Source organism: Nicotiana attenuata, unplaced genomic scaffold, assembly GCF_001879085.1.
Source record: "Nicotiana attenuata strain UT unplaced genomic scaffold, NIATTr2, whole genome shotgun sequence".
Classification (NCBI taxonomy): domain Eukaryota; kingdom Viridiplantae; phylum Streptophyta; class Magnoliopsida; order Solanales; family Solanaceae; genus Nicotiana; species Nicotiana attenuata.
In genome coordinates this window covers 28,469-45,539 of record NW_017673547.1, presented here as the reverse complement: position 1 = coordinate 45,539, position 17,071 = coordinate 28,469, and the positions used below count along the sequence as shown (strand labels likewise).

The 17,071-nt window shown below is 34.7% G+C and overlaps 2 protein-coding genes across 2 annotated transcripts; one reads left to right on the top strand and one right to left on the bottom strand.

Moving 5' to 3' along the window:
- The first annotated feature begins 1,324 nt into the window (after window positions 1-1,324).
- On the top strand, window positions 1,325-6,327 carry LOC109216683 (ubiquitin-conjugating enzyme E2 2). The gene is made up of 6 exons (XM_019380865.1): window positions 1,325-1,552; window positions 2,191-2,324; window positions 2,443-2,468; window positions 2,939-3,028; window positions 3,124-3,212; window positions 5,942-6,327. The coding sequence occupies exons 2-6, from the start codon at window positions 2,200-2,202 to the stop codon at window positions 6,068-6,070; spliced, it is 459 nt and encodes a 152-aa protein (XP_019236410.1). The 5' UTR covers window positions 1,325-1,552; window positions 2,191-2,199; the 3' UTR covers window positions 6,071-6,327.
- Window positions 6,328-7,244: 917 nt separating this feature from the next.
- LOC109216685 lies at window positions 7,245-10,475 on the bottom strand. The gene is made up of 6 exons (XM_019380866.1): window positions 10,355-10,475; window positions 10,148-10,265; window positions 8,604-8,961; window positions 7,767-8,235; window positions 7,632-7,687; window positions 7,245-7,494 (listed from the first exon to the last, which is right to left on the bottom strand). Exons 1-6 carry the CDS (start codon window positions 10,389-10,391, stop codon window positions 7,462-7,464), a joined length of 1,071 nt encoding a protein of 356 aa, XP_019236411.1. The 5' UTR covers window positions 10,392-10,475; the 3' UTR covers window positions 7,245-7,461.
- Between the last annotated feature and the right edge of the window lie 6,596 nt (window positions 10,476-17,071).

The following is a 17,071-nucleotide window of genomic DNA, read 5'->3' as shown; positions in this document are numbered from 1 at the left end:
CTGCTATGGACATATGGGTCCTTTTAGCCTCAAATTGTTTACAGAAGCTTGTTCCACCTTCTTTTCATTTACACCCTCGAGGGTAAGGGTGATTTGAAGGAGGGAGATCTGATACGATCTGGAATTGGATCGGAAATTGAATGCTTATGGGAGTGGTACATAATGCTGAGAGAGGAGTACTTAACAGCTGGATAGAAGTTAATTACAAGTATTAGAAGTTTACATTTTAGTCCACTTATCTGTTTAGTAGAAGAAGTATTATTTACACATTGACCACATTGTATTTTCTACTTATAGTTTTCATCCTAGTCCTTTAGACATCAGTTGTGTATTTGTAAGGAGCTAAGCCTCCATTTTATGTCATGAATGAAATTATCCTTTGCTTTTTGCCCTAATTTCCCTTTCTTTTCTTAGCTTAGTTAGCCGTAGCTAGTTTTTCTTCCTTTGAATTTCAGCTTTCGTATCAATAAGGCTCCCTCCCATTAATATTTTAGGCGAAATGAGAGTATATTGTGCCGAAGTGGCTAGCTCTTTCTATCTAGTCTTTCGAAAACTAGATATAAATAATTCGATTATTTTAGGACAAGATTAGATTAAAATGTTTGTGTTGGTGGGTATGAACAAGAATATAATACTTCCATATAATTATTTTATAAAAGATTTAATACTTATCTAACTAAGCTATGGAGATATATATCAATACTTTCACAAATAGCTAATTATGGATTTTCAAATTGAGACATTTCATTTTCAAAATCTTATAGATTGCAATTTAATTTTTTAGTCACTATTGACGTATCGAATAGTAAAGTGGAACTGAATTGTGTAATGTGAATATCAATCAATCAACTATGGTTTAACTTACACATAATATATTACATATAATTGAACCATACATACAATTAATCCTTATATGTTTTGTGATTCTCAATTTTCAAATGATAGATAATAAACAACATCTCAATCTAAAATGCAACAAAACTATAGATAATTGTATTAAGTCTAAATTTTGATCATGACTTAACGCTCCAAGACAATTGACCAAGTATATACAATAATATGTATATTTACTACGTACATACTAACACCACTCTCTCAGCTCAAACGCCAAGAATTTACAAAAAATTCAATAGAATTCTTAACTTAAAAAATAAGTCGCAACCTAAAAACTTTAGTTTTGGTAATAACCATTTACGGAGTATAATATTCCAAATTTGTAATTAAGATTGAGGGATCATTTTGTGGCCTAAAAATTGGAGCTAACTGAAATATCTGAAATAGGATACTGTGTTTATCATGCAAAGCCAAGTGGGGATGATTCATGAATTTTTGCACTATAGTGTGATTCCCTAGCGGGACCCGCTGACCGGCTAAAGTGGGCCCGACACAAGGCTCACCGCGCACCTACATCTTCTCAATAATAAAATATTCCCCTCTCTCTTTCTCTTCTCTCTCCTCTTCGCTTTGGGAACTCCAGGCGCACCTCCGACAACACAAAGCAGGAGTTCAACGCAGAATCAAACCAAAACCCTACCTTGTTTCCTCCGTATTGGTATGTCCATAGATTTCTCAGTAAATACTGTTGTATAAGTGGAATTGTACCTAGCCCTAATTCTTGTGCGCCACAATTGGTTGTTGTGATTTATTTTGCTGGAATTTGAGCTCTTTAACTATAATTAAGCTGAGTAGAATTGGATCAATGAGTTAAGCTAACTGAGAATTCGATAGATACTTGTGGATGAATTCGTGTCAAGTCATATAAATAGCCTTTACATACTTTTGACCCCTACGGTGGTGATGTTTTAACTTTAGGAAAAAAAGGGAAAACATTTTGAAGTCGTAATTAAGTGAATAATAAGTGTGATCTCTCTAACAACTTAAGTTTTTGGATGAGATGGTCGCACATTTTGACATGGTATCGAGCTTGGGTTCGAATCCTACGGCCACACCAGCAAAATATTTCGGCCTATGAAAAAGAATTATGCCCACACGTGATAGGGCGCGTTTTGAGGCATATCTAAGTAATAAAATGTGCTCTCTCCGTTAGCTTAAGCTTTCAGATGAGATGGTCGTACACTTTAACAAAATAGAGAAAGCTCAATAGTAGTTCTCTTTGGTTGATATCTTACCTAAATGATACTCCTCTTTCTTCTTCTTTTGCCTTGTTAATTTTACCTTGTGAATTTTCAGGTGGTTACAATGTCGACTCCGGCTAGAAAGAGGTTGATGAGAGATTTCAAGAGGTTGCAGCAGGACCCTCCTGCTGGTATTAGTGGTGCACCTCAAGACAACAACATTATGCTTTGGAATGCCGTGATATTTGGGTGAGTCATATACTTAAAATGTGTCAAAGATGTGTTTGATGTCGGTTTGGGGAAGTTGTTTTCGTATGGTTTGAATAATCTACTTTCTGGTTTCTTTTCGTTTTGGTGTAACCTGCAGTCCTGATGACACTCCTTGGGATGGTGGTGAGTTATCCTTGCATTCGGTTGTTAGTGCAGAATGGCAGAAGAATGTTAAAGCGTAGTAGTTGGCGCACGTCCACTGTTTAATGCTTAGTTGTCTATTCAATTCAATGCTTTTTTAATCATCTCAGCCGTTCCCTTTTCTTAATCCTTGTCCCTTCCCCGGCCACAACTACGGAAAGAAAAATTTCTGATGAAATGGTATCAATCATCAAAAGGAGGTGATACGTATTCTAGTGTTGTAAATGGTTGAATCCTTTCTTTGATCTCCCAGTCCAAGACTCCAAGCATTCCCACTCATGCCTTTTCCATTTGCTTTTATTTTGTTGCGTATTACTCTATGCTTTCCGGTAGCTTTTGTTACTTTTCCCATCTTTCCGACATAATATGGATTGTATTTATTTTTCAAAATTCTCTTTGTTTTGACATGAATTAGCTAGTTTGATTGCAACTGTACCATTTGAGAACATCAGGTACGTTCAAGCTGACACTTCAATTCTCTGAGGATTACCCCAATAAGCCACCAACAGTGCGGTTTGTTTCTCGCATGTTTCATCCTAACAGTAAGTTGGAGTGGAAGATTTAATTTTTATTTGTTAAACCAAAGAATAGGGAAAGTTAATTTTACGTCTGGGATTTACCTTTTGGTTTTTTCCAGTTTATGCAGATGGAAGTATATGTTTGGATATTCTTCAAAATCAATGGAGTCCAATATATGATGTTGCAGCTATACTTACATCCATTCAGGTATAGGGCTGTAATTGATTTTTAGATGTCACATTCTTTCAGTTAGCCATGTCTAGGAAAAAACAGAAAAAGAAGTCTTGTTGCATAAGGATACATTTGTTTTGTCCTGAGCTACACTGTTAAAGCCGATGGTTGAAACTATCGCTATGCTATGAGAATTATGTGTTGGAAACTATTTAATCTAGCATTCCCATTTTTCCCTTGATGACATGACTTATTGGCGCTCATTTGATATAAATTGTTCATTTCTTCAGGAAAGAGAAAATGAAAAGGCATATGGAACTCTCACCACCACTTGTCTAAAAGAATACTTTTTCTACTTTGCATATATTTGGCTCACATGTCAAAAGTTTTACTCCCTCCATTCCAGTTTATGTTAACCTATTTCCTTTTTGGTACGTTCCAAAAAGAATGACCCCTTTCTAAATTTGAAAATGATTTAGCTTAAACTTCCAATGCTACCCTTAATGAGAAGCCTTTATAACCACACAAATACTCTGCACCCCTTTTTTATTTTTTAGGACCACAAATTTCAAAAGTCTTCATTTTTCTTAAATTTCGTGCCCAGTTAAACAGGTTCACATAAATTGGAATGGAGGGAGTATATAATTTCAAAAATTCCGTGCCCAATCAACCACATTCGCGTACAAATGGAACGGAGGGAATAATAGTTTTCAAATAACATAAGAATATGAGTCTTTTGATGTCTTTGGTTAGTGGAAAGTAGTGGCAGATGGAGTAGTAAACTACGGCTTCCATTGAACCAAATATTTGTTATAATATATATACAGAGCATAGATTAATATGAAAAACTACCAAAAATTTTATCGAATATCAAATTCTGAATCCATGATTTTTAGAAGTATAATGAGTTCAATGCTAAGAACCTTAAAAGTTGAACCCATCAAGTGTAAATCTTGAACTGCCCGCAGGAAGTGTCATTTGGAATATGACTTGCATTGTTGTTGTTTAATGCATATTACCTTCATGATATTCAATCTTATGTTAATTGATGCTTGCCTATATACTGAGAGTAATGCTTCATTATTGTCTCCAATTAACTATTGTTAAACTCATGGTAATGATGGGTTTTGTGGCTTGTTACCTTGATTATCTAGGCATAAGAGAAATCTTTTAGAGCTGATATGTTTTCTATGTCACTTGGAGAATAAAAGCTTTCTAGGAGCTGTTCTATTCGTCTTGATTAGAAAGGATAATATACTTAGTAAACATGCTTATCCATTCATGTTGATGGAAATTGCACTGTTTGTGATCATATATAATATACATACCTTGAAATAGTGTCTTCTATGGTTCACTGTTAGTGTTTTCAGTTGGAACTTGAATTATTAGAGCCATTCTATCTAGTAACGTGGTCACAATAAAGTCTTGTTTCTTTTCTAAAATGATTTTTTATAAATATACATTTTTCCAAATATTGTTCTTACTTTCAATAACGATTTCCAAGTGGAGAATGTTGGAATTGGACTGTACGTTGATTGTTTGTTGACAGAAAAGGGTAGGGGCTTGACCTAAGTCATAAATAAAATATATAAAGCGTAATCATCTTATTGAGTTGTGTGTGTAGATAAGTGAGGTCCAATTAATTATAGGCCTGAAGCTTCTCTATAAATACAGACCAACTTCCCTTCCTTAGTTATTGTAAGAAAAACCCTAAGCATATTTTGCTTCCTTTAATACGTAGTTAAGGGGTGTGATAACTCATCTCTATTAGTTCTCCCAGTATTGAGAGTACATGGTAATTAGAGATTGTGTACTTCAGCATAATTGTCGATTGCCACAGATGCTGGATCATGGAGCGAAACTGAATGTTTGTTTAACCTTAACTCGATCTTATGCTCGTATTTTGTGTCGTTCACTCCTATGATCGCAAGTAAATTTCGTACAACTTATTATCAGGTGCAAGTAATATTCTGCATGAAGATGTTTACTCAATCCATAACTACTGGTGTTTAACTTTACATGAATCCCTCTCACTACGCAACACCCACCCAAAAAAAGAAGAGAAAAAACTTAGAATCCTGTACGATGTTGGTGCTTGAATATATTGTATGAAAGTACATCCATTATTGGAGATTACTTGGAGTTGCGGTTCAAGTCATAGATCCCCAAGCAGAAGTAGAAATTGTTATTACGTGGATGATACACATACACATACGCTTAAGACTCTAGGCATATTGTCCTCCTACTTTGCCAGATTCTTCATGGAATCTGTGTCAAACAATTTTGCTTACCTTAAGTGAGGAGTACGCACTTAGGGTTTTGCACTCCTTAGTTTTAAGCATTTTAACTCTGCTGTACTGCAGCAGGGAAATAGTGCTGTTGGTGTTCTCAATTTGCTCAGAAGGATCTTGCTTGAAATTTGTTCATTAATTTGGACTATCCTTTGCTGGGTAGATGGAGAGGAGACAGGGTGGTAGTGGTGCTGGATTATACATATAGGATGGTCATTTCAGAGAGCAAAGTTGGTGAGAGGGCAAGATGATAATCCATAAGAAGTGAGTCAAGAGAGTTAAGCTAAGCCGTTTAGTATATCCTACTTGCCACATACGTAAAGAGGAATATTAAAAGCTTGAATATAAGACTATGGCGCTCTCGTACTTAGCCATAAATAAAAGAAATTTGAAAAATGAAAGAGTTACGAATAATTTAAAAAATTAAACCATGGGTTTCTTGTTTGCGAATGACTAACACTCTTATTGTTGCAGTCATTGCTGTGTGATCCAAACCCCAATTCACCTGCAAATTCGGAAGCAGCTCGGATGTTCAGTGAGAATAAAAGGGATTACAACCGCAGAGTTAGAGAAGTTGTGGAGCAGAGCTGGACTGCCGACTGATTCCAAGGAAGAAAGATGTCATTGCTGACCGCAAATCAGGAGCACCAGGGCTCATCTATGTTACATTTACGGATTGAAACCTCTTCTTTGAAATTTTATTGGAACACATTTGTTTTGGCCCTAGTATTCTGGCTTGGTGCTGTTTGCCTTATCGTTTGCTGCATTGCATTGACAAGCTCCTGTAAAATATGAATGTTCGTTTTGGTTTAAAAATGCAAGTAACTTTCTGTATGAAGGGAATTGGTTTTCATATCTTATTTCGTATCCCTTAAATTTGAATAGTTTCAAGCCGTTTAGACTTGAATCAAGCTGCACTGGTGATTATCGTAGAGTGAAGGAGACGACATTTTGTTGGTATTTAATCCAGCTATCAACTTCCACATTACTTATATTAATCAGCGTGTTGTTTATAAAGGTGTTCAACTTATGAGCTATTGATTATACTTTAAAGCAGCTTTAGTCTAGCAGTAGGGGTATTAAGGCAAGGTAGAGAAAGCTTTAATTAAACATGTAATGACCACGGTATTCTCAGTCTTTATGTGGTAACACGTCCATTTCTTTTTTCTTGGTAGGATAAATTCAGTACAAGATCATAGGAAAGCTAAGTATGCACTTCACAATAGGAACAGAGATGAATCCTATTCACCTATCAAATATAGCAGCGAAAGATTTATGCTTGTAACGAGGCAATATCACTACAGTCGAGGGGCTTTGGGCAGGCATGATTCAGAATCAGACACAAATTGCCTTAGTCGTTGATTTCACGCTAACTTTACAAAGATGAAAACCACTCGATTTGGAAGAAAAGATTCAAACAATAGGAGTTAAAGATGCAAATGCCCCAGAGCTTCACATCTTGAATCAAAAGCTAATTCAATACACTGATTCGGAAAATTTTATTTTGTGTCTCATACAACTTACACTAGTTGTATGAGGCAACTTTTTGTCTCACAGTTTTGTGGACCCAGAATTTTGTGGACCCAGCAGTGTAAGATTGGGGTCCACAATTTTGTAAGACAAAAGGGAGCCTCATACAACTAGTGTCCGTTGTATGAGACACAAAATAAAACTTCTCCGCTGATTCAGATGACAATCATAATGTCTACATCACAGGTAATATGTTTTAACTACTTCCAAGTAGTATTCAACTGCAAAAAGCATAGAAACTGTTGAATAAAAAGAACACTGTACGTCTAGCATAAATTTCAATACGAAACTAGACAGCTGTATAATGACTTTGGTAAATAAAATTAAAAAAGAAAGAAAAGAAAAGAAAAAGAAACAAACAAACACACCAAATACAATATTTTGGAATGCAGACTTCAGATCCAGACACTTGAATTTTGGCATCTGACATGATATACTAAAAGAAAGGCTTCCTGCTAAAAATTTCAGGTGCTAATCACTTCTGTTTGTGGAGTATCCTGCACAAGTGTTTTATACCAGTCAGTACAATTAAATGCAATAAAAAGATAGAACTTATACAACTAGGATTAATCAATCCATGAAAATAGCTTCTCTAGCTCGATCAAAATGAAGTTAAATCATATTTTGTCCGTACCAGATTTTCTTTATCTTCTTCGAGGACTTTCTCTGAAGTGCAGGCATTATCAGGCCCTGTAAAAGAAAAAATTAACAAACTTCTAGCTCAAACAGCTGAATGATTTTTAACCAAACAACGTATACTCATAACTACCTTCTCCTTGAGCAGATCTCCTTCCCTGTCTTTTCACCTGATCCTTATTTGGTTCTGGCTTAACAAGTTTTTGAAGTTTCTCTTTTGTGGTACGACTTCCAGCTTTTTGTGTAGATTTAGCAGTCGCAGCAATTTTGTTTACAGAATTCCGGGTCCTAGGTGTGCTTCCAATCTTTGAAGTCTTCTCCTTGATTGGTTCTTTAACTAGTTCAGTTTTAGTTGAATCTTTATTCAAGACTCTGGATAGCTTTCTCTGAGTGTTGGCAACAGAAGAAGAGCTATGTATGTCATCATTAGATGAACATGTCTCTTCTTTAGGCGCATGAGAGCAAGTCTCAGAGACTTGCAACTGCTGAGAATCTTGTAGAATGTTATAGCTATCAAACAGTTGTTTCACTGGCTCCTCAAGTTCCACAAGGCTGTGTCGTTGCACATAAGATTTCAGCTCATCTCTCAAACGTTGAAAAGGCTGAAATTGAAGCAGAAAAATAGGCAAATATTTTCAATCACATGGTTCAATTAACCAACTACAAAAGCCAAATTGTTGCTGAAAACTGAACATTTGTGTTTATCCACATTGCAATGCAAGGAAGGTGAACAATGAGCTTACTAATGGAAATCAACTACTTGATTTTAAGATATCGTTTCGGCTAAAGCAAGGAAATGTGGAGGAGATTAACGGAATAGTGAAGTCTGTAGCACTAGTCACTACCAAGTTTTCAAAGATTGTATTACGGTTGAAAGGGGGATCAACAAAGGTGTCACAAGAATGTCCATTAGCTCGTGATTTTTTCAATGAAGTAACTTTGTCATGTGGGAGAAGATATAGTATCATACCTCAGAGCCAGCCTCCAAAGCAAGTCTGAAAAAGCCAAGGGAAATTGAATGCTTAGCAGCAGATTCAGAAAGCTTAATCTGTGATAGCCAATAGGAAGCTGAGGATATAAGGTCATATTTCCTTCTAATTGAGGACTTTGAAGCAATTGAAAGTGGTGTATCTGATTTTCCTTGGTTACTAGTTGATCTCTTTGCTCTAGTCTCAGAAATGGGAGTTATAGTACCAAGTGGTCTAGAAACCGGGCTGGCGATTGGCTTGGAGGGAACAGACAGCCTTCTTGGAGGCTTCGCAGATTTTTCCTTACCAGAGAGATGAAGGGAAGCAGCACTCTTACTAATACTTGATGCAGGTCTTCCCCTGAAATACAAGTGAAACAGCTAGTAATGTAAGTACACACATCAGGGAAACAGATAGTTAGGCTTAGAAATTAAAATAAGAATTGGGAATACTAGGAAGAGTTGCTGCATCTTTGGCAACCTTAGTCTGATTTAGTTCACTTTGTTTAGAATTTGTTGAAGGCGGAGAACAAAAAAGAAAAGAAAATCACCATTCTTTTGCTAGTAGATATTGTGTCTCTAACATTAAATGCAACAAATTTTCTCCAAACTTGCATACCTCATGATTCAGGATAAAACTGACATCAGAAATCAGTAGAATATTCTGCAAGGAGAAAACTAAAATTTTCTCTCTGGAATCGAAACTAATTTTATTGGAGGAGTTTGATTCTACACTGTAAACTGTATGCAGTTCACACAGAAACTACCACACATTAAAAGCGAATGCGAGTTAAAACAGCACAACCAGCCAAGTGAAAGGTAAGAAGACTGTAGCACCTACCATATTTCTGCTTTCTTTCAATTTATACATAAAAACTAAAGTTTCAATAACGTACTGCTGTTATTGTAGGTACATAAACATTTCTACGCATCTGCTGATTGTTTTAAGCCACATACTGTTTAAAAATAAGTCTTCGTTGCAAGTATCAGCGGCATTAAAAAAGGGAAATTCAAAAAACAGGTGATCAAGGTTGAGAACTTTTCACTGTATCATCCTGGGCGGACATATAGTGAAGGATATACGTGAAAAGTTCTGAAAGTATTGTAAATTTTAAGTTCAGAACCCATATTTTCGAAGAATCCAGAACATTGAGCCCCTTATATTTAAATTCAGGATACGCCTCTGACACCATGTTACAGGCAAATCAGTCAACAAACGATCATTGGATCAAATAAGATTTCATCTCATTTGACATGGCAGAAGATCATATAATCAATTTCATTAAGATTTTTCTTATTTCCAGACAAAGACAGTAACAGATAATAAGTGATATCCTAATTGTTAAACCCGGCTGAGTTGGTAAAACACCAAGAAAAAAAAATCCACTCAACTATATATCTGCATTCAATTGCCCTTGCACATCGCAATTTCAAATCAAAATTCATCTAACGTATAGATGCAAGTGTATCTATAATCTAAAATGAAGTAGATAAATAAGATATCTACATGAATATATATAGATTGAGGGAGAGAAAGAGAGAAAGACCTTGCAGAATTAGCTGAAGAGTTGGAGGAATCAGTCAGAGGCGGTTTCTCCTCCTTTGATTTAGATGCCGATCGCAACGGATATCGCAGAAGTTTCGATGCTGATCGCCTAGCATTGGCTGCACAAAAAAAAGTTCAAACACATATAACACATACAGATGCATAAAATCAAATTCTAGCGATCAAAGAGAAATTAAAAGAGTGATACCAGAAACAGAGGATTGATCTTTAGCTGACTCTTCCATGATGAATTCTAGGGTTTCTAGAAGATAGAAACAAATGATATGTGAAGATTGGATGAAATGAAAATGAAGAAATTGTTGCTTATATACAGCGTTGTTTGAGCGGGAAATGTCACAACTGCTTTAAAATCAAATCAAAAGTCGGGAATATTAGAACGGCTCCTTGGGTTGGGCCCGTCTTGTGGGCCCAATACAGGTCTGCAATTTTGGTTTTCAAATTTTGAAGAATACCTTACCGTTAATACAGATGTGTTATTTGACGGGCTGAGTTGGCAGATTCGACTCAAAATTAATAAACCTAATCTATGAGTAGATTATGAATATATGCCTTCACTAATTCACTTAAGCCTTTATCACTTAACCATGACTTCTTCCTTTTAAATTTGTATTCTCATACCAATTAATCAATGGTTAGCGGTCATGGGCATATTATTGCATGTTGCTTTATGCTTGTTTTCTTTTTGACGGAACAATGATTTTTGGGTGCATTCGTTTTGAGAATTTGACTTACAAGTAATAGTGTTTCAGCATGCAAATCGATGTCTGTTTGTGAATTTGAAGACACAATTTGAACTTTAATTTTAAGCAGAAGTTGTGATTTAAATGTATATTGTACTATACTCCTTCACCCCAAAATTATATGTATATTCTTTTTGTTCTTAAATTTTCCAATTCGGAAAAGGGCCATATACTCATGTACGATTATAAAGGTTTAAATGTACCCCTCGTTATACTTTGAGTCCATATACACCCCTGTCGTTATACTATTGGTTAAAATATACCCCTTTTTCGTTAAGTTTGTCCAAAATAGATATCAAATCCTAGGTAGCACTAACATTTAATGAGGTGGATGCCAGTCACTTGAGCGCCCCTAACCCATTTTACCCCTCCCTTCTATTTTCTTTTTCCACCACTAAATTTTCATTCCCCTCCGCCACTATTGCCACAATTACCACTACCATGAAAAATATTGTATTTCAAATTTTAGTCTTTTATATATGGATTAGGGGCGGCGAGAGGGCATATGCCATGTGGCATCTGGCTCATCAAATATCAGTGCCACGTCGGATTGGATGTCCACCTTAGACAAACTTAACAGAAGAAAGGTATATTTAAACCAATAATATTACGACGGGAGTATATTTGGACTAGGAGTGGCAAAAGGTCGGGTCGGATATGGTTCGTGCCGAAAACGGGTAATGAAAAAATGGATAAATTATTCGATCCGACCCATATTTAATACGAATAAAAAACGGTTAACCGGCGGATAATCTGGGTAACCATATTATACATGACTTCTTGCATATGATCACTTTTGGGAGAATTCTTAGTCTACCTAACTTGAGGAACCCCCAATTTGAGGCTTTATAAATGTAAAAGTTAGACCAATTGGTTACCTATTGGTTATCCATTTTCTAAATGGATAATATGGTTCTTATCCATATTTGACCGGTTTTTAAAAAGTTCATTATCCTTGGAGTGTACATATTTGCGGAGAGACCATGGGTTCACGTGTTTCATAATCTCCCCTATAAATTTACCCTTGACCACAACACATGAAACCAGAGACTCCAAACATAAACAAATACTCTTCTGTTTCAATTTATGTGAACTTATTTTCTTTTTAGTCCGTATCAAAAAGAATAATCACTTTCCATATTTGAAAACAAGTACACCACAAGTTCAAAAGTCTTCTCTTTTTCCTTAAACTTTATGTCCAAACAAGTAAATTCACATAAATTAAAACGGGAGAATATTACATTGTAAAATTTCGGATTTTCATTCAAATTTATGAGTCCTCTCAGGTAATTTTCTTCGTTCAAAAGTAAAAGAAGTGAAAAGAAAGACATGTTAATAAATTAGGATGCTGGCAGAACATGGAGCACCCATTGTATTCTTGCCTGGAAGAAAACATCCCATTCTCATTCAATTCGTGCATTCCCTACATTACATAATTACACCCTCATTAATTCAGTACCGGTTTCGACTTCGAGAGGGTACATCTCTAAACGGAGTATAATGAACGGCAGAAGAGCACTTATGCACTGGTTTGCAAGGTCAATCAATTTTTTCATTCGTTATGTTAGTATAGATGACAGGTTATGTCTATCCAAGTATTGTGGACTACAACCGGGGCGGTCCTTCCATAAAGTAAGGAAAGCAACCGTTTTAGGCCTCATATTTGTGGGGGCCCCATTTTTTGTTACACCTAATAGACTATGTATAAGTTTAAAAAAAAAAAGTTCTGTATATTGAAAATGTTTGATTTCTTTCTTTATAATAAATATAAAAAAGAAAGATTTGCAATCGCTATGATTTCTACCAAGGAAAATAAATATCGTACCTAGATTTAATAAGAAACATGTGATATATAGGAAGCAATAATTTGATGCGAATGTTGATAATGAAATCTCAAAAAATTTCGAAGAGTCCTTTAGAGTTGATTACTTTTATACATAATAGACAAGGTAATTTTTTCACTTCAAATTAGATTTGAACAATTCGAATCATATGAAAATATTTTGGTTTTCAATTTGGCGGTAAAAACTAAGATCAATAGATGTTGGAAATTTGAAAAAATATTGCCTTAAGCTTGAATATTCCTTAAAGCATAATAATCAATTCGATATTGATGGTTTAAATTTTTCTTCTCAATTAAAAATATTAAGGAAAATAGTACAATTAGAAGATAGCAGTTTAATTGATATACTTAGTCAAGTAAAAAGATTTAATTCTTTTTTCAAATGCCTAAATTGCTTATGGAATAATCTCAATAACTCATCTTACCGTTGTTTCAGCGGAAGAAGTTTTCAAAATTAAAATTGATAAAATATTACCTAAGATCAACAATGTCACAAGAAAGGTTAAATGGATTAGCTATATTGTCAATTGAGAAATACTTATTAAGAGTTATTAATTATAAAAAAATTATTAATAACTTTGTATCTAAGAAAAGCTAAAAGAAATAGACTTCAAATAAATAATATTTTTTTAAAGTTAAGGACCCCATAAAGTTTGGCTTTAGGCCACAATACACGCCGGGCCGCCCCTGTTACAACTTTGAAGAATGAATGATGTGTTGTATAAAAAACTGCATGCCAAATAGCGAGTAGCCAACTTATAGGGGGTGGCGGACGGGTCGGGTCGGATATGGCACTACAATATTTTAGGCCTCTAGCCCCCCCCCCCCCCGAGATGTGTGGACTAAGATAGCAAGAAGTGTTGCATTTGGTCAAAGGCAACACTTTACGGCTTTAGGCAACGCTTTTGGGGGGAGGGGGGAGGGTGGCCTAAAGTACCGTAACCTTTGACTATTGGCCACACTTTGTATGTGTTGCCTTAGAAACCACGCTTTAAAAATGTGGCCGATACGGTATAAAGGCCACGCTTATATTTTCTCATATAGCCACGCTTTTATGACATAAGGCTACACATTTGAAGCGTGACCTTTGTCAGCTTATAAACTACGCTTTTCAAGTGTGGCTTCTAAAGCAACATCTATCATTAAATTGACAATCCCTATGGCCACACTTTCTAAGCGTGCCAATTTTGTCTACAGTATGAAGTAATTTTTAAATATTTATATTAGCCACAATTTTGCGGTTAAAAAATTATATGTGTTTACATTAAATTCTGTTCACATTTATTTCAAGTATATACATTATGATCTCAAGCATTAAATTAGATAATAAGTAACAGAATAAAAATAATTCAAATGCACATACTTGAAATAAACTTCAACAAAGAAACATACTGTGTGAACTATCCATAGTAATAAAGCATTGTTGGCTCAAGTAGTTCACTAGCAAAGAGCTCTACAAAATCAAATGTATTCATATTTATAGTATCAATAAAAATAAATATCACAACTGTTCAAAAGGTCTTCACCATTCACTTTAATAGATCAAATTCATTTGTAGCCACTATTTCCAATTGCATCACCCGCATTTTCCTATACATTTCAAATGAAATTAAAAATTAGAAAGAAACATATATATATATATATATAGGTTATATCTTAGTAAGAACTAGTGAGATTTATTTTCACTAATATAGCATAACTAAGTCAAAGTTGTGTCGAGCATGTCAAGACCAGCCTGGTATGCAAATGTGAAAACTGGAAAAGCCTGCAAAAATATTTAATTTCAGGATCCATATACCCAAAAGGTTCTGAAAATTGCTAGCAGGTGAAACAAATAGCACCATTGGTATTAAAAGCCCAAGTCACAATCTAGATTTCTCACTTCTAGCTGCGGAAAGTGCATTGTACTGCATATAGAAAATTTACAGAACTAGCAATAATTAAATTAGAGATTTTTTTTTTTATGAAGGTTCTGTATACACAAGGATGAGAAAGGACTGGAGCGGAAGAAGGTTTAAAAAGCAAACCTTCGCAGAGCAGCAGATAATAGCATATGAGTGCTGCTCCACTATGATAAGTACAGAAAGATTGTATTAATATAACTGGCCGGTCAAAGGTAAAATCTATATATGGCAATAGCTTCATTATCATCTTTCAGTTTACACCAAATTTAATTTCCAGCCCGAGAATAGCTTCTGCTTTTCCTTCAAAAACCTTATTTCCATTAGTATTACACACAACCCGGCCCACATACTGGAACTGTGTTCACTGCTTTGCTTCCTTCATAAGGTCTTTCACTGTCCAAATCCATAAATGTTCTTCACAGTAGCTGGATGAAGGGTGTTGGGCTGGAAAAAGAACTTATCCATCTTATACTAAAAATAGCTCCAATGTGACATCTCAACATGCTTCTCTAAGTCTAGTTTGTAACACGAGGGACAGATAATACAACCACTAATATTATGTTTCTAAATGGTTAGATCGTTATGCATTCAGTATATTTCTGGAGAAGTAACTATTCCCTCTTTCATATGATTACAATGCGTTTATACCAATTCCTGTTCATGCTATTTTCCATCTTATTCATGTCCAATCAACCAATTGCTCAAGAACAATTCACTTAAGGACAACTCAATAAATAGCTTTTAAGTTTTAAGGACAACTCAATAAGTTAAGATTGAGGTAGTTTTTGAAATTGTGAAATATAAATATTTTTTCAAGACTCGGACCATGAGTTGAGCCAGAAGAATGTGATAGATTTTGGCCTCTCATAGCTCGTGCACTACTTGCATCAACCGCTGAAGGAATATTAGATCCAACACACCCTTGTATATCATGAAAATCTAGCCCAGGGTTGTTTTTCACCAATTGACTAAAAACACATAGCATTTCTTCTCTCATCATTTCCTTCATTTCTTCCTTCAAAGAAGTTATTTTATTGGCATGTTTTTATTTAAACTTGGTGATTTCCTCATCTTTTTTCAGAGAGCTTGTCGTCACCGATCTACCATAGCATCTAACCAGACCGGCTGCTCCTTTCCAAATACAGCCCTAAATGCATCATCTGCTGTTTCTCCGGAACTTTGACGATTCTGAAGTTCAAACTGTCAAAAAAATATTATTGCACATCACTTACAAGTCAAGATAGATCGAACACTAAAATAAGTTTCAACAAGTCAAGTTAGATTAAAAAAAAAAGTTTAACAGACTCAAAATTTAGCAAAATGTCAATAGATTTTTCAACGACAAGAAGCGTAACCATTTTAATATGAAGTTTCAAACAAACAGAACTGATTTTTTTCCCCAAGTACCCACCTTATTTTGTTGCCAAACCTCTCCACATTATCATGTTTTCCTCTACAAATCGGTGGATAAATTTATTTCCTTGCGACAACCGCAACTAAATTCACCACAACATATTTGCAAACACTTCCTTTAAGAGGCTCTAAAAATTGTTTTATAATCACAAACAAGCAAGCTTTACAATAAAGATGAAGCTTTCGAAATTTACACTGCTCTATTTATGAACAATAAAAAAAAAAAAGATCAATATTTTCCAAAAAAAACCGATATAATATCCGACCCGACTCATATTTAATACGGATTAAAAATTTCTTAACCAGCAGACGGATAATATGAATATACATATTATCCATGGCTTCTTGAGTATGATCACTTTTGGGAGAACTCCTAGTTTTCCAAACTTGAGGGACCCCCTAATTTGAGTCTTTGCAAATGTAACAGTTAAACTCATTGGTTATCCCTAGGAGTGTTCATGGTTCGGTTTGGATCGATTTTTCTCTAAAAAGAAACCAAATCAAGTAAGTCAATTTTTAAAATATTGGAACCAAATCAATCCAATTAAACCGGTTATTTATCGATTCAGTTTATGTAGGCTTTTGTCGATTTTTTAATTTTTCGATTATTTATCGATTTTTTTTTAAAGATGAGACATACACTACCAAATACATATGCCAACAACTATATTTTCAACCTAATACTATCAAACCAATTGCTCTTTAGAGAAATCTATCATTTACCCAGTTATATTGATGATAATTGAATCAAATAGTGATCGATGAATAATTTAAGGACTTAATTAAAAACTTATTATTTTTAATACGAAATAGATTCCTGTATTTAGCAAAAGAAAACTACAACTAGAATTTAAAGGCAAAGAACTAGAGTAAAAGTGCAAACGATCAACATGTACTATTAAATTTTAGAAACTTTGTCTTATATATATATATATATATATATATATATATATATATATATATATATATATATATATATATATATATATATATATATATATATA

Coding starts and splice junctions, on each gene's coding strand:
- LOC109216683 (XM_019380865.1), top strand. CDS start 2,200: ATGTCGACTCCGGCTAGAAAGAGGTTGATGAGAGATTTCAAGAGGTTG. Junction 2,325..2,442: donor TGGAATGCCGTGATATTTGG/GTGAGTCATATA, acceptor TGTAACCTGCAG/TCCTGATGACACTCCTTGGG. Junction 2,469..2,938: donor TGACACTCCTTGGGATGGTG/GTGAGTTATCCT, acceptor TGAGAACATCAG/GTACGTTCAAGCTGACACTT.
- LOC109216685 (XM_019380866.1), bottom strand. CDS start 10,391: ATGGAAGAGTCAGCTAAAGATCAATCCTCTGTTTCTG. Junction 10,266..10,354: donor AGATCAATCCTCTGTTTCTG/GTATCACTCTTT, acceptor TTTTTTGTGCAG/CCAATGCTAGGCGATCAGCA. Junction 8,236..8,603: donor CTTTGGAGGCTGGCTCTGAG/GTATGATACTAT, acceptor CTTCAATTTCAG/CCTTTTCAACGTTTGAGAGA.